The sequence below is a fragment of the Siniperca chuatsi genome, linkage group LG6 (genome assembly GCF_020085105.1).
Source record: "Siniperca chuatsi isolate FFG_IHB_CAS linkage group LG6, ASM2008510v1, whole genome shotgun sequence".
Lineage (NCBI taxonomy): Eukaryota > Metazoa > Chordata > Actinopteri > Centrarchiformes > Sinipercidae > Siniperca > Siniperca chuatsi.
The window spans coordinates 25,484,872-25,503,903 of record NC_058047.1 but is presented as its reverse complement, the minus strand read 5'-3'; the positions used below and the strand labels follow the sequence as shown (position 1 = coordinate 25,503,903).

The 19,032-nt window shown below is 39.3% G+C and overlaps 1 protein-coding gene and 1 long non-coding RNA gene across 6 annotated transcripts in view; one reads left to right on the top strand and one right to left on the bottom strand.

The window, feature by feature from the left end:
* Nucleotides 1-19,032, top strand: part of LOC122877612 (LIM domain containing preferred translocation partner in lipoma) — a 157,138-nt gene that overhangs the window by 115,569 nt on the left and 22,537 nt on the right. For all 5 annotated transcript variants that reach the window (XM_044199394.1, XM_044199395.1, XM_044199392.1 and 2 more), the window contains one exon: nt 12,082-12,251. In XM_044199394.1, the coding sequence (XP_044055329.1) occupies nt 12,082-12,251 (170 nt within the window). The remainder of the gene's footprint in view (nt 1-12,081; nt 12,252-19,032) is intronic.
* Nucleotides 6,913-12,183, bottom strand: LOC122877613. Its single transcript, XR_006378292.1, has 3 exons — nt 12,063-12,183; nt 9,668-9,781; nt 6,913-7,195 (listed from the first exon to the last, which is right to left on the bottom strand). It is a non-coding gene; the product is annotated as an uncharacterized LOC122877613 (long non-coding RNA).

The following is a 19,032-nucleotide window of genomic DNA, read 5'->3' as shown; positions in this document are numbered from 1 at the left end:
GGACATGTATTTAACTGGTATTAAGGGATATTCGGCTTCACGTTGGTGCGTACTGATGTAAAGACCTTAATTGGTTCACATTAGACGTAGGTCAAATGGATCTGCTGGCTTAAGCAAAGTGTAGTCATTTTACAGAGGAATGGCCCTCAATGCTTTGTTGGCCTAATTTTTGGGTGAATGCGTATGCAATGCAGACCTGGCATGAACTCTGTGTACTGCTATACCATGCATGCACTTGCCTCTATTTGCCAAGTATAAGGCTGGCTGGCTGAAGGCTGGTAAAACAAGGACATGGGAGTTGAGAAATGGGTCATATGTTAGCTGAGGTAGCCAGAACAAGTTAGGGATAGCGTGTGCGTCCCCAGCTGACAGCGGCTGGCTGTTCATGTAGTGGAGGGGGTTGGAGGGAGGGAGGGAGGAGGGTCATCTTGTGGTTAAGCAAGGCGACAGCTGAATTAACAGAGAGATAGGAAGAGGATGAGGGCAGGAGCCTACGTCTGAGGTGACTGCAGGGACTCATTAGGAGAGAGTTCAAGCACAGGCACATGCTGCACTGCAAATCCACAGAGCCCCTGTCCACCCCCGCTGAATAATGTACATAAAGCCACCACAGTAATGTTAAAATTGACTTTAGTCCGGCATGTTCCTTACTGTATATCCAGGGCTGTGGGAGAATCAGTCCCAGAGCATAATACTTTTGTAATTACAAAGAATGTAATGGCTCACAAGCTTCTTTTTTGGTGGGGTACAGGGGGAAGAGGGCTAGCAGTTGTTGAAACCCTAAGGCTAGTAATTAACAAGATTAATCAAAGTGGGGCTGCGATCTCTAGCACGCTACTGGACTGGATCATTGTCTTCCTATAGCAAAGTTTTATTGTTGTCCCTAATGTCTTTGATGAGCTTCTAATCTGAAACAGCTATAGTGAGTTTTCATTGGTCCAGAGGGGGTTAATTGAATTTAATTAACGTTACACTCTGCCTCTGTGATGTCACAAGGAAACTTTTCATTAGACTCAATGGATCTGTAGCTTAGAAGTTACACAACATTATTATGCTCTTTTACAACAACTTCAGTCCAGCAATTACACTGGTCACGTCTTTGTAGACTTTTTTTGTGGCAACATTAAAAGCAGCCATTTTCAAATGCAAGCGGCCCTCAAACTGTGAAAAACCTGAAAATGATACACTATAAAAGGACGCCTTTTCTTGCAAGAAACCCAGTTTGCAAGCCAGAAATTCCTCCTATGATTGAAGCTTCTTTGAAAAGCAACTGATTAGTCCTGATTTAGAGTTCCAGATTAGATTTGAGTAATCTGAAAGAGCCTTTTCTCCAAATGTCATCATCCGTCATATGTAATCCACTTAGGTTGTGCGTAGGTGTACTGTGTTTGTGGAAATCTAATAAGACACAGCTACTCAGCTTGCAGTACAGATGCCTTGGCATTTGTGCATCAGAGGAACTTACAATATTTTGTCATCACTACATTTCTGTCAACCAAAACCAGGACATAAAGCTGAATAATTGAAAGGATGAGATGCTTTGCATTATTTACAATTAGTGATGATGATACTTATGCAGTGTAGTTCATTCTGCCGCAGAGAATCTGTTTTTATTTCTCTTTTAATACCAAAATGACAAGTTGAGAATTCCTCCATGCGATCCCAGACTTTCAGTATTCTACTGTATAGAATTAAGAAAGATGTGAAATTTTTATATCCAATCAATATTTATACAGAGAGATTTTTGAGCATTGGCATAAATTTTTTTGTAATGTTATTATCAGATGGTGGAGAGATAGTCATTGGAAATAAGCAGAGAGACTCATTTGGGCATACTGTACTCCACACAGGACTCTGAGCTGTCGGGAAAGCCTTTCCTCCTGGTTTGAGCTAGCCTTTGTTTTATGATAAGAGCCAGAGAAGAAAAGGCAGGCTTTGCCATTTTTCCTCATAATGTCAGCTGGAGGAGCCCTCATAATTTATAAGACACCTCACATGAAATGTTCATGAGGAATCTTGGAAGAGATACAAATGGCAGGGTTGCTCCAGTAACAGTACAGGCCAGAGGAGTCAGAACAGATCAGGTAAGGTAATTGGGTCAGAAAAAGTTTAGGTTCACACAGTGCGCTTTTGTAGAGCTGTCTCTGTTTCTTTACAACACAACTGAGCATCATAACTTAATGTATTAATAGGCTTCCAGTTTAGACAGCTTTGTGCATTGTCTAAGATACTCTGGTGGAATTAATTTGCATATTACTGAGGTCGCCCTCAGCAACCTCTTAGGAGTTTGCTTTTAGATGTGTCTCTACATGTCATAACAAGTGGGATGTGTGTCAGAGTAAAACCTTTCTGCTGGTTTAAAAAGATGCCCCCCCCCAACACCAACCCCGCTTCCCCACGACGCTCCACCTCCACAGTCTTCAAATGCCTTTGGCCAACCATCTCCCCCAATACAGATAACTGTTTCTATTTAGTGTATGAAGGTGTACGTTTAAAGTTCTGTTCATTTTTAATATTCATTTTGCATGTATACAGAGAACAATATTATATTCAATTATTATTAATTAATTCTATTAATTTGTAGATTTCATTGTTAGTGGCAGAGTCTGCCATTCCCGCCCTGAATTCAAATTGTCTACCTGTGCACAAGGAATTCATAGGAAATGATAAATGCGTGCAATCCAGCTTTAATGTTTTTAATTTTATCTCATTGATGTCAGCCTTGCTGTTTACTGTTCATCTCCTACAGCTGTATCAGAGTTACTGCTAATGCTAACCCAACATTTCCTACTGCTTCACATTAAAAGAGGGGGCTTTTATTGGGAAGCGGCCACCAATGTTAGTGCTGAGACGGCTGATCAAATATACGTCCACAAAACAGCACATGCAGCATGAAATCAGATCATGGTTGCGATTTTAATTGACTGACTTCTTTTGTAAAACAACATGATATACACCAGTTGCTCTTGTATTGTGTTGCGTTTCCTATAGTATTAAGCCACACTTGCTGTTACCAAATTAACCACAGGTTTTGCCAAATCAACCAGGACTGAAATCTTGACATGTGACATGTAATTAAATAGTTTAATTACAATCATTAAATCACAACATTGCACTATTACATGTACTTAATTCCACTTTTGACACAAATATAAAAAAGCAATAAAATCGCTGGATTCAGTGTGTCAGTGTCCTTTACCTACAATATGACCACTGTTCATTTTAGTTTGAATCTGCCTCCCATTTTTTTTCTTCCCCACAGTTATGTCCTCATAGGCCCTTTAGCTTGAAGAGCATGTTTCCTCTTTCAGTATCTCCTCCAATCACAGTGGCCAAGTGTTGCCTCTTTGTTGTGCTGTGCTGTACTTCGTGTGTATATGTATGTTGCAGCAATCATTATGAGACAGAAGAGCATAATGCTGCTGGAAGGAGGTCAGCGACCACCCAGGGGCAGGGGGGGCATCACATGAGGCAGTCTGGTGACATGGCAACTAGTCTAAAGCCTGTGCATCTCTATACCACCTACAGTGGATTATAATGTATGACTATAAAAGACTAGATTATACAACACAATAGCCACGGATGAGCCATCATCGCTGCCTTTTATAATAAAAATGCAGTATGTATGTCAGTGTGAGGCTGCGGATTTGACTTCCAAGACCCTTTTTTCTCATGTAAATAATGCTAAGTGCTTTGAATGTACGAATTTGTCAGATTGAAGAAAATCTACAAAAATCTCTAGCTGTTCTGTTTAAACTGTCTATAATTCTCTTTTATGAATGAGATCTTAGCAGTGTTTCTGCCATGTTATCATCTTGCTTGTAATTGGTCACATGGTGTTTTCAATTCTTAATTAGATTTGTTTCTATTTTGAGGAGTGGGGGCAGTTTCAGAAGACATGAAGTTGTTTTTTTAACGTAGTTTATGGGTCCTCTTTGCCAATTTTCATTATCCTGTCCTAGCACTGCCGCTGACCTCGCAATGCTGCTTTCTAGTTTCTCAGCTGATGCAGTGTGCCAGCATGGGGCTTCTCTTCCCGGCGACAGAAGCCCGCTTTTTGGCAGCGGTTCACATGAGGTGACCACCCCCCCTTCCCCCTCCCTCCCATCCCCTTCCTCCCCCGCCAGGCTCGGCGCTTGCTATCCTGCCTCGTTGAGACAGCTCCACTGAGGCTTGCAAGATCAGCTGCCGTGCGAGCCCAGCTGAGGCTTCCGGGCACTCACGTTGCTAGATTTCATTTGTGAGTGAGCGTTTGACCTCAGGAACGAGTAGACATCCGCATGCTCATGCACGCAAACACAGACATAGTTACAAGCACACGGGTGCGCACGGATAAACAGCATATAAACACAGAGACATCTTTGAACACACAGCTTGCCCACAGTCTGCTGCACACACACTCACCTGTTCCCTGCCTTTCCTCTCTCTCTCTTTCTCTCTCTCTCTTTCACCCCATTCGCCAGCCCTGCTCGCTCCCTGGCACCCCTCCATGTCGCTCTTGCCAACCTGCTTCTAAAACATGTAACCTACACTCGGTCCCCCTCGCTCTGCTGCCGCGGGCCCTGACAGGCCGAGCAGTAATGCTTAGTGGCACAGGCTCGCCTATCCTCCATCCTCCACCATCGCCGCAGCAGTTCTGCAGATTGCTATTTGCTGACATTGGGAATGAGATTAACGGCAGGGGTTAGAAAAGAGGCATTCAGAGATTGAAATGCAGTGATGACAGCTATTTCTTTTCGACATCCTTAGGCAACTGAAGGCCACAGCATTGTCAGGCTGTATAGAGGGCAATCGGAAGCAACAAAGTAGATTAACCTAGAGGGGAAAGAGATGAAACAGCGCACAAATCGTGGCCTCTGGCAGTTCAGTATTTGGCAGTTACACACCTAATGTGTTCGACAGACTTATTTTCTGCTGTTAACCACTCGCTGACCTATTGTTTATGTCTTTAATTAAGTGTGAAGAAGTTATCACAACTTTGTACCTTTTTTTGGCCCTCCTTTTTAAGGGTGTCACAATAAATGAATGCTGTATTAGAGGGTGGAAACACTTATTGAAAAATTAAGCCTAATAAAAATGTGCATTAGAGCGAGATAATTTGTTGTAGCCACATTTCTATTGCTTATGTTTTAATTAATTCCACTTAGCATTGTTTTGTTGTTAATATTGAAACACAACATATGCAGTAGTTGAATGTGTTTTGTGTTTTTACCACCATATCTATCGGATATTTTAATCCAAGCAGAAAACTTTAGTTGAAGTCCCAAAATGGATTTTGTGGTTCTTTTATTAGTTTTGGATACGAGCTACAGTTGCTGGCTTTGCCTTTGGGGTTTGCAAGGGTTGCACCAGCAGAATTGTATTCTTTAGTAACATAGTGTGAAAAGTTTGGTCTCCCACAAAAAAGTTCCTTGCGATCCTTCTTTACATGCACGATCTTTGATTTCTGACGATGTAAGATCAAATTGAGCTGCAAGTGTGCTCCCTCTCTGCCTTTCATGCTGCTTCAATATCACGGCGTGAAAAAACAAAGAAGGCAAAGACTGAGGGAAATCTGAAGCGTTCTGCCACTCAACATCCCACATTCCCAAACAACAGCGTCTCACTGCCACTACAAATACATTAGAAATCAATTATTTATGGAACAGAGTCAGGGCCTCTTTAATCTTTTCCTTTTATCCAATTAAATTGTCTAACCATTCTAAGCCTCTATAGCTCACAGGGAATGTGCTTCTTTAAAAAAAGTAAAGAAGAAAAGATTTTCTCTTCAGTCCTTCTTTTGACTTTCGATGTAACAGAGAAGAGACACTTCTGAGGGTTGAAGAATGAAAGGAAAGAAAGTGAGTAAAGTGTAAATGAACTCCCCCTCCCGCCCCGTCACCATTGCATTGGTTCTACTGGAACTATTTGAAGTTTTGATATTAAGACTCTGGTTCCATTCCCCGTGCAAAGGGACGCTGGGGAGCGTTGAGGCCTTTCATGATTCCTTTATGCCCAGCTGAAATAGTTCGAAAGTATTTGTGATCATCTCCACAGGGGTAAATAAGATGTTGCTTCAATTGCTGTCCTGTATTATTCAAGAAGTCAATTGACGTAGTGTCTGAAAATTGAAAATGCTTACTTCCGACGCAGACGTGTGGAATTATTGATGTGAAGCATTGTGAAACACTCTACACTCCTCTTTATTATCATACAGTAAGACTGTTAGAGAAGAAAAGTTAAAGACTCCTTTACAAGCTTTACATTTTTACACTTTGTGGAATCATTTTCACACCCCACAAAGAAAGACATTATAGTAGAAGTATGCTTTAGAGCTAAATGTGCTGTGGTATATTTAATGAAACACAGGGACTCAAAAACCATGTTTAATTCTTTCAGTTCAAGTTGCATAACTTCAGTTTTAAAACGTTAAGGTGAGTAAACAAACAAAATAATTTAGAACAATTTGGATAATCGATTGATCATTTAAGTCATTAATGCAGCAAGTTCCACCTTCTCAGTGTAAATTGAATAGCTTTGGGTTTTGGACTCAGACATTCAAAACAAGCATTTTGAAGACATCACCTTAGGCTCACGGAAATTGCAAAGCACATTTCCTACTTTCTGACATTTTATGGACTGAACAATTGATCAATTAATTGGAAAAAAAATGTACAGATTAGTTAATGATGAAAATAGAGCTGAAGTCATTTGTCGATTAATCTATTAGTCAAATGCCCATGCTCTCTGGTTTCAGATTCTCAAATATCAATATTTGCTTTTCTTAGTTCTTAGGTTTTGTTAGTGTCCTTTAATAGTCACCCAAATGTCTTTGGATCTTGTTTTTTTTTTTTTTCTTGTTGGTCAGACAAAACAAGCAATATGAGGACTTCACCTTAGGCTCTGGGAAATTGTGATGGGCATTTTACACCCTTTTCTTATATTTTATAGATTAATCTATAAAATCAAGAAAATAATAGGCGCATAACCGATAATAAAAATAATCATTTGTTGCAGCCCTAGTTTATTTTACCATTTTATACATCGCATTTTTAATCATGAATCCTTAAACATTCCACACAATGTTCAACAGACTGAACTTTGGCTGATCACACATTACAATAATTATTATTTTACTTTATATCCTCCGTATCTCCATTGCAGCTCATCATCTTCAACGAAAAATGCTTGGCATGATGGGAGACACCTCTGGGACCTGGGATGAAACAAAGTTATTTGTTTCCTGTCAACCAATAGAGATGAAACGATTAGTCGATTAATCGATTAGTGGATTGACGGAAAATGGATTGGCATTGGATTTTGGTAATCAAATAATTTTAAGATTAAGTATTTTTTTTAATCTAAAAAGCCCAAATTCTTCTGGTTCCAGCTTCCCCATTGTGAAATTTTACTGGTTTCCTTTGTCTTCAATGATAGTTACAGTAATTGAATATATTTGGATTTTGGACCGAAAAAAACTAGCTGACATTTTATAGTCTAAACAATGAATCCAAAAAATTGTCATCAGAGTAATTGATAATGAAAATAATCATTAGTTGCAGCCCTAATGGAGAAGGCAGTGTCATTTCATCACATTATACTGACGTGCCAGTTTCATTATGTAGTCTCAGCACTTTTAGACTCCTATTATGAATTAATCCTTTACATTTTGGGTAATATTTAGAAATAAAAAGGCATACAGTACTTTCAAGGCCGACTGTAAACAGCCTGGCATGACATGTCTGTGGGTATGCATACAGTATATGATACATGTGTTTGTATATGTACTCGTCTACATGTGTGGCATGTCTGGCACAAAGAGATTTTTTTTGTCATTATGTCTGTGCCTCTGTGTGTGTGTGTGTGTGTGTGTGTGTGTGTGTAAAGCTGTGTACACTGTACGCACAGTCGCGCACAAATAGCTCCTGAGGGCCCTCACGATCACAGACTGCCAAAAGGAAAAGGATTTCCGAGAGGTTTCCTTCTCGCTATTTAAAATGGAAGCCCTGTGGGACATGTTTGGCATTCTCATCCACTCACTGAAGATGGCCTGTGATCTGCAGCCACTAACAGGCTCGGCATGCTCCGTCTCTGTCTCTTGCTCACTCTCTCTCCCTTTCTCTTTCCCTCTGGCTCTCTGAAGTGATTACCCTGCTTGTGATTCCACTGACACCCACATGTCCCCTCGAGACGTGCCTTCACTAGTTTGTTTAATCTGCCTTCCTGTACAGTAGGTAACGCAGCCATAATTGAGGTGTGGATAGAGCTGTGGGAACAGATGAAACCGATAGCAGGTTTTATGAAAACTTGTCTGCGCTATAAGTTGCCGTGGATGACAGCAATCGCTAAATTAACGCACAAAATGCTGCTGTGATAAGAATTCAAAATGTTAACATCTAATAGTCTTCAACAGCAATCTGTCAGTCCTTTGTTTCTTAATGTGTCTACAGTCAATAAACAATGAATACCATTATAAGACTCACAAATATCAGTGTTTCAATAAGGGTTTCAAAATGTTGCTGGAAAAGTTGTGGAGTCCAGTCATTCGTTAAGCAACTTTTCTCAGTTTCCACTGAGGCTGACGATAAGATAATGAGTTATCTGAGATTAGAATACCATTAGCGGGCCTCGCAGTCAAGGAGATATTTGATCTCAACAACATATGACTTCCAAAAGTTGTGCTGATACCTGAGACAGATTCCGCTTTGCACTGTGTTTGAATTTTTGATATGAAAACAGCAAGTAGAACTGTGAAAATGCAAGCATCAGATACTCTATCTCCCCCCGGTTAGTGTCTCGCCTCTGTCTGTAACACGCTTGAACTGCTCTGTTCAGAACATACAGGGTGTCAATCATTGCCCAAATCAGCCTTTAGATGAAGCAAAAAATGAAAAGGAACAAAAATGATCCATACAACTGAACTTGAATTAATTAAATATCCTGTATCATACTTCCTCTGAGAGATTGCATCTGTCCTCAGATGTGTAAAAAATAAAACATTCTCAATATCTTTCTAAACCCTATTATTGTAAGATACCAGTAATTAAATTGACAGTGTTATTAATTGGGTTGAAGATAACTTGCATTGAGTCGAGGACATCTTAAACTCAATTAAAGATATCTCCAACTCAATTAAAGATATCCAAATGCCATGTCCCGCAATATGCAATCAGGCTCTTTCTGGCGCAATAATATCAGTTCACTTGTGCCCCTTTTACAAAGACTTAGTTGTACATCTAAAGTTTTCTTTTTATCATTAAAAGCCTGATTTTTTTAAATAGATGTCGTCCATGTCACACTGGTGATGTGTATAGTTTCTTTAATGTCGCATAATTGTAGTATTTAATCCTCCCTTATCCAGTGTTTGAAATAGAAATGAAGATTAGGCACTTCTGACATCAGGAAATTAAGCATTTAAAGGGACAGCTCAATTTTTTTGGAACAAGGTAGTATGAGTATGAACTCTCAAATGTGAAGATTTGCTGCTTCTCTCTTGTTGTTAAGTAAGTAAGATGTTATTTATATAGCACCTTTCAAAACCTAGGTTACAAAGTGCTTTACAACAGGATAAAAAGTTAAAAGAAAAGAACACACATAAAACAGAATAGGGTACATGACTCAGGCACAAAAACACTTGAGACATACAGAGATGGGCTGTGCCGTAAAACATCCAAGAGAGTTTGCTGACCTGACTCCCCGGGGGAGGCTGTTCCACAGCCAGGGACCCAGGACAGCGAACACACAGTCCCCTCGTGTTCTCAGTCGTGAACGAGGTACAACTAGCAGGCCTCATTCAGAGGACCTGAATGGCAGAGCAGGGGTATAAGGCATTATTAACTCACTAATATATTCTGGAGCAAGATTATTCAAAGCCTTATAAATGAGGAGGAGGATCTTGAACTGAGTCCTAAATTTAATCTGAAGCCAGTGTAGTGACATCAGAACCGGGGTGATGTGAGAGCAATATGAGCTCTTGGTGAGTAATCTAGCTGCAGAGTTTTGGACTAACTGTAACCGGGCAAATGCATCTTGGCTTAGGCAGGAATACAGAGCACTACAGTAGTCTAGGCGAGAGGATACAAAAGTATAGATAACTGTTGTAAAGATAACAGAGGTCGTGTTTTTGCAATATTCCTCACGTGAAAGTAACAGGACTGAATAACATTATTTATCAAATTTCAGCTGATAGTCAAAAATGACACCTAGGTTTTTGGAGAAAGGTTTTGCATTTGTAGCCAATGAACCAAAGTGTTTGAGGATGTTAAAAGAGACCTGATCTGGGGCGAAAACCAGAACTTCAGTTTTACTGTGATTTAGTTGAAGAAAATTATGAGACATACAGTTACTAATCTTGGCCAGACACGTGTGCAGAGTAGTTAAATTTGAGAGATCACCAGGCCTAACGGATAAGTAGAGTTGTGTGTCATCAGCGTAGCACTGATAAAACACACAGCCGAATCGGATCAAGTGCCCTAAGGGGAGCATATATAATGAAAATAAAACGGGTCCTAGAATTGACCCCTGAGGCACCCCACAAGTCAAAGTAGCACAGGTGGACACCTTGTCATCAGTGAATACAAAACATTTCCGGTTGGATAAATAAGAGGAAAAGTTTAGTGCTACACCAGATATCCCAACCCATTTTTTCAGCCAGTCAATTAGAGTAGCTGGGTCAATAGTGTCAACGGCTGCAGACAAATCTAAGAGAACTAAAATTGCAACTTCACCGTAGTCTAACTGCATAAGAATGTCATTCGTGACCCTTAGCAGAGCTGTCTCGATGCTGTGTTTGTGACGAAAGCCTGATTGTTTTTTTGTTTTTTTTTGGTTTAGATGTAAATTGAATACATTTGGGTTTTGGACTGTTGATCAGACAAAACAAGCAATTTGAAGACATCACCTTGGGCTTCCAAAGCTTGTGATCAGCATTTTCTACAATTTGTTCTAGATTAAAACGTTAATCTTTTGAGTAAAAAAACAAGACTTGCGTACATGATAATTAAAGGACCCCATAGGTTTATGTGATTGCCACCAGTTTTAATCATTTCAACTTTGTTTCTTGCAGTCGCGTCACTTTCGCATGCCGGATGGCTCTAAATACCACAATGCCCATGAGCCTTAGCCTCCTTATGGAAAAGAGGACAGTCAGAGGCCCAATAAAGAGCTGCAGCAAATTCAAAACACTTAGTTGTTGCAGTTGTGAACAAAACACGGACCCATAGTTGCCAAATTAATCCAAAATTGACCCAGAATTCAATTTATTTATTTAGCTTCCGCCCACTGTTCGCAGAGCACATAATAGAGTTTTAAGCTCTGTGATTGGATGTATCTTACCAATACACCTTGAGAGTTAACTTCTCTCCTTCATGTTTTTATTTACACAGGCTTGTACCTTTGACATTTTATCAAAGAACCAGATATTTTAATGCAGTTGATCATCTTTTGTACTGATGATGAAACAGGAGAGTGTCATGTCTATCCGAGCCGTAGAATTGCTCCAACTCTGAGTCACCTCACGTTGTCTACGAAGAAAGGAATGGGACTTTTACTTCCGGAACCAGAGCCACGTAAAATAGCTCTTCCAACTACACAACTCTATAACTGATGATCAAAATAGTCATTAGTTGCTTGATTACTTAATTCTCCTCTCAGATCTTGTTGTATCATTAAACCATTCAAAAAACAAAATAGTTCCAGGATCATAGATATGTGATCTTTGCCCTTAAAGGATTTTTTTCACACAATTTTAAGATATTCTAAAAATATTTATCTCTTGCCATTTCTTTTGACCTGGCTGGGTTTGAGATGTTTGTGTCACTGTCCTAAAAGTGTTGTTAGAGATTCGCTGCACACTGTAGGATGCTTCCTGTCAGGTCAAGCTGTTTACTATCATCCGAGCATCTGCCAGTGCATGGAAACAGTCACACTTTACAGCTCTCCTGCATAACATTATACATGACCGGATCATTTGTTTTGCTCTTTATAGTGTTTTCAGTGAGTGGAATGTGACTGTTGGTTTCCTGATGAATGTTATTTGACCTTAAATATCTGTGGATTTATAGTGAATCTGTTCTCAGCCTCACCTCCTCTTCCTCTCCCCAGGGCGCTGTGCCAGCTGTGGAGAGAACGTAGTGGGTGAAGGCACCGGCTGTACTGCCATGGACCAGGTCTTCCATGTCGACTGCTTTGTCTGCATGACCTGCAGCACCAAGCTGCGTGGCAAGCCTTTCTTCGCTGTGGAGAAGAAGGCATACTGTGAGCCTTGCTATATTGTAAGTAACTTTTTTTCCTTCAAATCAACCTGCCTCACCTCCTAGTTTTGGCTCACTCTGGTTATTTATGTATCCATGTTTCAAAAGTGCACATTATGATGTCAGGGGTGGGCACATTGGTAGTCCTGTCCCTGGAATGTTCTTATATTTTCACTTCAGGCAACCACATTTTATTTCATCAAATGCCACCTCTCACCACACACATCTTCATTTCCTCTTCTTTTTTTTTGGCTTTTTTGTTTTGTTTTTGGTCACTCAATGAAACTGTCTGTCATGATTTCTTCTCCTGAAAGTGATTTCTTACTCTGAACTTTAGTCATGTTCAGTGTCTTGTTGATATCAAAATGTAAGCTCTTTGAATGTGTTAGCAAGCTAGTAATTACTATTAGCTTAGTAACGGTAGTTGCGAGCATGTTAACTAACAACTTACTGCTGACACAGTTAGTAATAACTAATGTCAATGCTGCACTAATCAATATTTTATATTAACAATGGATCAAATAATATGTATATATATAATGTGAAAGGGGTTGCTCATAATCACAAACCACCAGAGAATTATCACCTGACTCTGCACTTTCTCTTAGCTCTACAGATGTTTTTTCGCACCTTTCAGCTAATCGTTTTAGTTTAATGGCCCATAACTTTACTGTTTTGTTTTACCCTCACCACTCTGCAACAGCAGGTAGCTGTTTCCAGTGAAATTTTCCACTGTGTGCTAGCTGCCCAACACTAAATGGCAGACAGACAAAGTTAGCAATTTGCTGGTGAACATACTGGAGCATTTAGCAGCTATAAAGTCAAATATTTTTCTCTGAAGGTAGTGAAATGAATATTGGTCAGTGTGGTGTTTACAGCTTGTTATTCTGTGGCCAAAAAATCTATTTTGTTTGTCAAGTTTAAGACACTTGAAATTTCCAGTTGTATTGTTGCTTGTGGTTGACAGTAATATCAAAGCCAAATGTTAATAGCAGATATAAAATTAATTAGCATAGCTTCAGATTAACCTTAGTAATAGTCATGAGCAGCAAATACACAAGGCTAATGCAAAACTTGTCTTGGCTACCCACACTTTTTCCAGCCCAGAACAACCTGATGATTATTCGTTCTTCATGAATAATGATATCAGAGATGCATTCATTGTCTTTATAATAGAGGATTTTCAGATATATTTTCCTTGGTGAATTAGATAATGATTATATTGTTTTCACTCAGTGAGCTGATGCATAACTATCAGGAGTTACAGCCGATAAGCAGTCAGATATGGTTTAAATGCACTTGAGTTATTAAATGAGTGTCAAAATCATGTTAGAATGTAACATGGTGTGAATTATCTTTGTGGATTAGGTTAACACAGAAGAGTCTCGTGTCTGTTTCCTCATTTTTACTTTTCTAAATCACAGTTCAGATCAAAAGTTGACCAGACTGAAGAAATTACTGACATATACCAGAAGGCATCTTAAGTTTTTTTTAAATTTGGGGTGTTTTTATTCCTTCTTACAAAACTGTGACCTGTTTTCCTGTTGCTTTGTTGCACAACACACATGAAAGTATTTCCTTGCACAATATTGTCAGGAAAGACACATCATCTTGCAAGACTACAATTAAATCATTTTGCAGAAGTGTTTCCCTCATTCAGTTTCATTAGAATATGGTTGCGTTTTGTCATCAGTTGGAGCTACACAAAAACAAATGTTGTCAGGTAGTTATTTGCCTACAAAACACAAACCTTCCACTCTCCAGATTGTAGTTAAGACATTTTTAAAAGAGATTATTGGACTTGTACCAGTACCAATGAAGCTTGCTAGTTAATTAGAAGTTTAGGGCTTTGTTTTTGCTGGATGAGGGATGAAGCATCTTGATGACCACTGCAGCTTAAAAATAACTCCTGATACATACAGTAGATGCTTTTCAAACATCTTGGAATGACGATTATTATGATGATTATTTGTCCTAAAGAAATTAATTAGAACACACACTGATATTGTTGATTCTTCTGGCACAGCACATATTAACTCATACTTACAATTTTCCTTCACATCACTTGCAGGAAATGGCTTGATATGCACTTTACCAGTAAAGTCTCAAAGCTGAGCTACATGACATTTAAACCAGTGGCAGGCCATCTCCTAAATCATCCATTTTCAGAGGCACTCACTGTGATTGTAGTTGTCTTGTCTGGAAGTTCTCCAACTCTGATACATGCGCTAAAGAGAAACGGGATAATTTAAGAACTTTATTTATGCATTTCATCAGCATAAATGTTCTTCTGGCACAAGATCAAAAGGATGGGGGAAATCTGAATTTCTTAATGAAAGTAATTTCTTCTTCTTTTATTCCCATCCTCAGGGTCATACGCCTCTGTACGATTAGAGAATGAACGTGAGAGTTGTCTCTGAAGAGAAATGTCACATCCCAGAGAGAAAGAGGAAAACTTCAAGTTAGCCTCCAAGTCAGTCAGTCTAGGAATCTCTAAGAGCAAGCAAACATTAATTATACTTTGTGAATTTGTTTTTGGACTGTAGATTCCCATTCTGCTCTCCCTCTCCGACCTGCCACATTATATTAGCAGCATATACCCTTATTAACCCCCAGTTTTCCATCTGAAGGGGCACTCCAGTGATTTAGTATTGCACTTCCATAAGGTTGCGGGACCTATAAGAAATAGATTTAAAGAATTGAACGGAAGTATATATGAGTTTATTTAGTGTAATATTATATGTGGCTTAAATGTTGACTTTTCCTGGAATTTTGGGAAATACACTTATTCACTTTCTTGCCAAGAGTTAGATGAGAAGATCAATACCACTGTTTTGTCTGTATGCTAAATATTAAGCTAGAGTCTGCAGGTGGTTAGCTTAGCTTAGCATAAAGACTGGAGGCAGTGGGAAACAGCTAGCCTGGCTCTGTCCAAAGTTTAAAATCAAAACAGCAGAGCCTGAGATATGCTGACGTTTATTCTGTCAAGCACCAAAAACACTAGATCCTACATTTCCCATAATCCAAGTCAACAGTGTGTTTAGTTAGACCCTCCTTGCCTGGTAAGTGTCCATGTTTTTCAAACTTGAAGTTCCCAATTTGTGACACAGACAAATTGTAGTCCCCAAGCCAAAGCCCAAATAACCCTGATAACATCATTATGACAACATCAGGGTCATTTTTTTACTTTGGAAAGCTCCATCCAGAGCCACCAAAGACATTATTCAGCTGTTTTCACAGGATGAATAGTACTCTGTGACAAGTAAACTGAACTTAATTGGTAAAATTGGTTACTCTTTAAATTTCGGTTGCATGTACAAATCTAGAATGCTGAAAATGTGTATACTATCTACACAAGTCATAAGAATAAGTAAAAACTAAATTTAACTAATTTAACTGTACATAGATACATTTCTCAAACTAACTGAAAATAGATCTTTAGTGAAAAGTACTTAGTAACTTAGTGAAAACTAATTTCATACATTTTATATTTTCTTCCTGTATGTTATGTACTGTAAGTGTGAAATAACACCCTGTGGCATTTTATTACATTTGATGTAGAATATCTTACAGGTATAACAGGTGCCTGAGGAAACTTACTGTGTGTAGAATCTGTAACAGTATGCAAAAATCTATTAATCCCTTTGCCAGGAATTGCAGGAATACATTTTGCACGCCACGCTGATTGCCATCCAATAAAGTTTTTGCCATGTATCAAAGTAGGCGACCAGCAGCCCCCTTATCTAGGCTGAGACTTTACATATTCTGTGGAACAATACTGATATTTGTATTGCAACATCCATCTCTTCCGCTGGGTGATTTGCCTCATCCAAACTGTTTGTTTAGATATCATTAATTCCTTTTAGTAATGTGCAGGAACTCACCCACATCTGTTATCATCACCGGTCTAGTTCCTGATTTTACAACCTGCTATCTCTCTGTCTAACCAACCCCAGTCACACCACTGGCCCACAAATTGCAGGGCAGCAATCAGCCTTTGTCCTCAGCACTTCCCTGGTTTGCCTCCACAGAAGACTTATCGCTGCCTATTTGAATACACAATGATGTTGATAAACTCTACAGATGTTCAATTAATGTCTCATTTTGCATGGAGTGCTTCGTAATCGTGCTAATCTGACAACATCGGGTCGCCGTTGTTTTCTTTTCTTGTCTGATGTGTCTCAGCCTGAGGTGTCCCACAGCGTCCCCCATTCCATGTTTGCCCACATGATAAGACTTAAAGTACGAGTGCATTTTGCAAACACCACCCAGCGAGCCGTCCATCATTGTTACTGAGAGACAGCAGTTTTGAGTTTTAGTGCCACTAAGTGTTTTCCAAGAAAGCTCTCATGTGAAACATTTTCCAGCGGATTCAAAGTATTGCTGACTGTATGTTTTCTGCAACCGGGAACAAATTAATCACAGGGCATCTGGAAATTCACAAATAGGAGGGAAACCCAGTGGGGTCGGACGATATTACAACAGTATTTTCCATAACAGCCAAGCATCTTAACTGGGTCTCTCTCATAATTGCAGATCCAATTATGTAACCAAATCTATGATGACATTCACATTATGTTTTCGTGTGCTGACCCAAAACCTGAGGACCTGGGTTTGTTGGTTCAAACTAAACCTTTATAGATAGCCACATACGGTATTTTTGTAACTTAATGTTTATCTTGTTAATTGAGTCAGTCATCTCGCAGTTAAATGCACATTACGGTGCAAGTTGAAGGTTTATGGCTTTTTTTATATTCTTGAAGGATGCAATCTCAGACAAAGCTTGCTGAGAGCAGGGATATGAGATGTAATACATTTAAGCAGAGTGATCCACTTTAGAGGAAAAGTGCTATAATTTGACAGGCAAAGAGTACACTCAGGGGCGAATTCACAAAAGGATTGCGCGGCTTTTGCGGCCGCTAAACCTGCATAAATACGACAAAAAGTAACCAGCAAAGGGTGAACTGCACCCCTAACTGCGCTTCCAAGCAAATAGCGTCTCGGTGCTCCGGTGCTATTTGCAGGTATGTAAAGGGGTAACATGCATACATTTGGCGCAAAATTGGCCCCTTTCTATGCAAATGAGTTTAATTGAAAAACAAGGTCAAATTCGCAAACACCAGCGCTAATAGCCACACGCAGTTAAAGTGAAATTATTAGCGTAAACACTAAAACAACATAAAACTGCTGTGATAAACAGAGACAGTGATTAAGCACTGTAACAGTCCAGCAGAGAGCAGAGTAGGAGAGAAAACAGCTCTCCATGCGCCCAGAGGCATGACGCCCAGTTAAAGCACCCCAAATAACAATCACTCCATACAGAGTGAGTCATAGAAAAATAAGAGACATCCCGCAGATAGAAACAAATGAAAGAGCAGGGGGAGTTATTAGATCATTAGAATAGTTAGAATTCAAGAAGAAGTTCAAATCAAACATTTCTTTCCACATGAGTGGAAAGTTTTGTTCTTGCGCTTGCATTTGTAACATTTTTTTTTATCAAACGTTGCTTAATCGTGTCATGTGATCTGCTACTTCAGTAGGCCTACACCTTGAGAACAAATATTACTGGGACCACCACAGAGAATTGCAGATGAACATTTAACAGACACAAAACAATGGCAAATTGCACTCAGCTGCAAAACTTGATTCAATTCAATTTTATTGTTATAGCGCCAATTCATAACAGAAGTTATCTCATTGCACTTTTCCTATAGAGCAGGTCTAGACCGTACACTTTATAATATTATTTACAGAGACCCAACAAATCCCACCATGAACAAGCATTTGGCGACAGTGGTAAGGAAAAACTTCCTTTAAGAGGCAGAAACCTTGGACAGAACCAGACTCAATGGTGGGCGGCCATCTGCTGCTGCCATGAGGTTTGTAGAGAGAGATAGAGGGAGAGGTTTAGAGAAAGAGAGGTTTTGGGGGAGGTGGGGGAGAGGGAGGCACAATGCAAATACCACCTAGAATGTTTTTAAATAGTAGAAATGTAATTACAGTGTTAATATTAATACATTAATAATAATAATAGGAATGACAGCTATAGGAAAAATAATGTCAGTATTAGCATGTTTGTGCTGTAATATCATCAGTGCACTGTCTTTTGTGAATCGGACCTTGAGATGGCCGCTAATCATTGTATGTGAATTCGCCCTTCGGGGTGTCAGCTTTTGTGTGAACACACCAGCTGCTTGTGATGTCCAGGTATGTGGTGAGTGTAATGCTCTGTTATTTGTATTTGCTGCATTTTCACTTGGATCAGTTTCTGTGGGGCATTCATGCCTGTGGTTGTAACGACAGAAATAGTTATAATCCTTAAGATTTTCAAGAAATGTTTTTGATAGTATTTATGGTCTGCATTATTTCAGCAATTCAGCTGTTTATAATTTGATCTCATTGATGTTACTGTCACTGTTTACTATTCACTAGAGCTATGGACGTATCAGAGATGTATTAAGTTCCTGCTAATGCAAATGTTTCCTACTGCTACTAGTTAAATTAAGAGCACTGTTCTGGCAAAACACGGGGTGGCTTTTATTGTGAAGTAGTCACAGGAAGCGCTGTGTATTAGTCACCAAAGTTAGCACTGTTCATCAAAAATCTGTCTACTAAAGACAATGGTCATTTTCTGCATTTTTTGACAAAGGATAATTTTTAAAGGAGCTGTATGAGACATTCACTGCCACTAAATGATGCACTAGTGCACCAGACTCCATTGAGAAAAAGTGTAATTTTACCTTGCAGATCATCTTAAAACACACTTCATTCAAACTGGACAGAAACAAAATAAAACTCACCA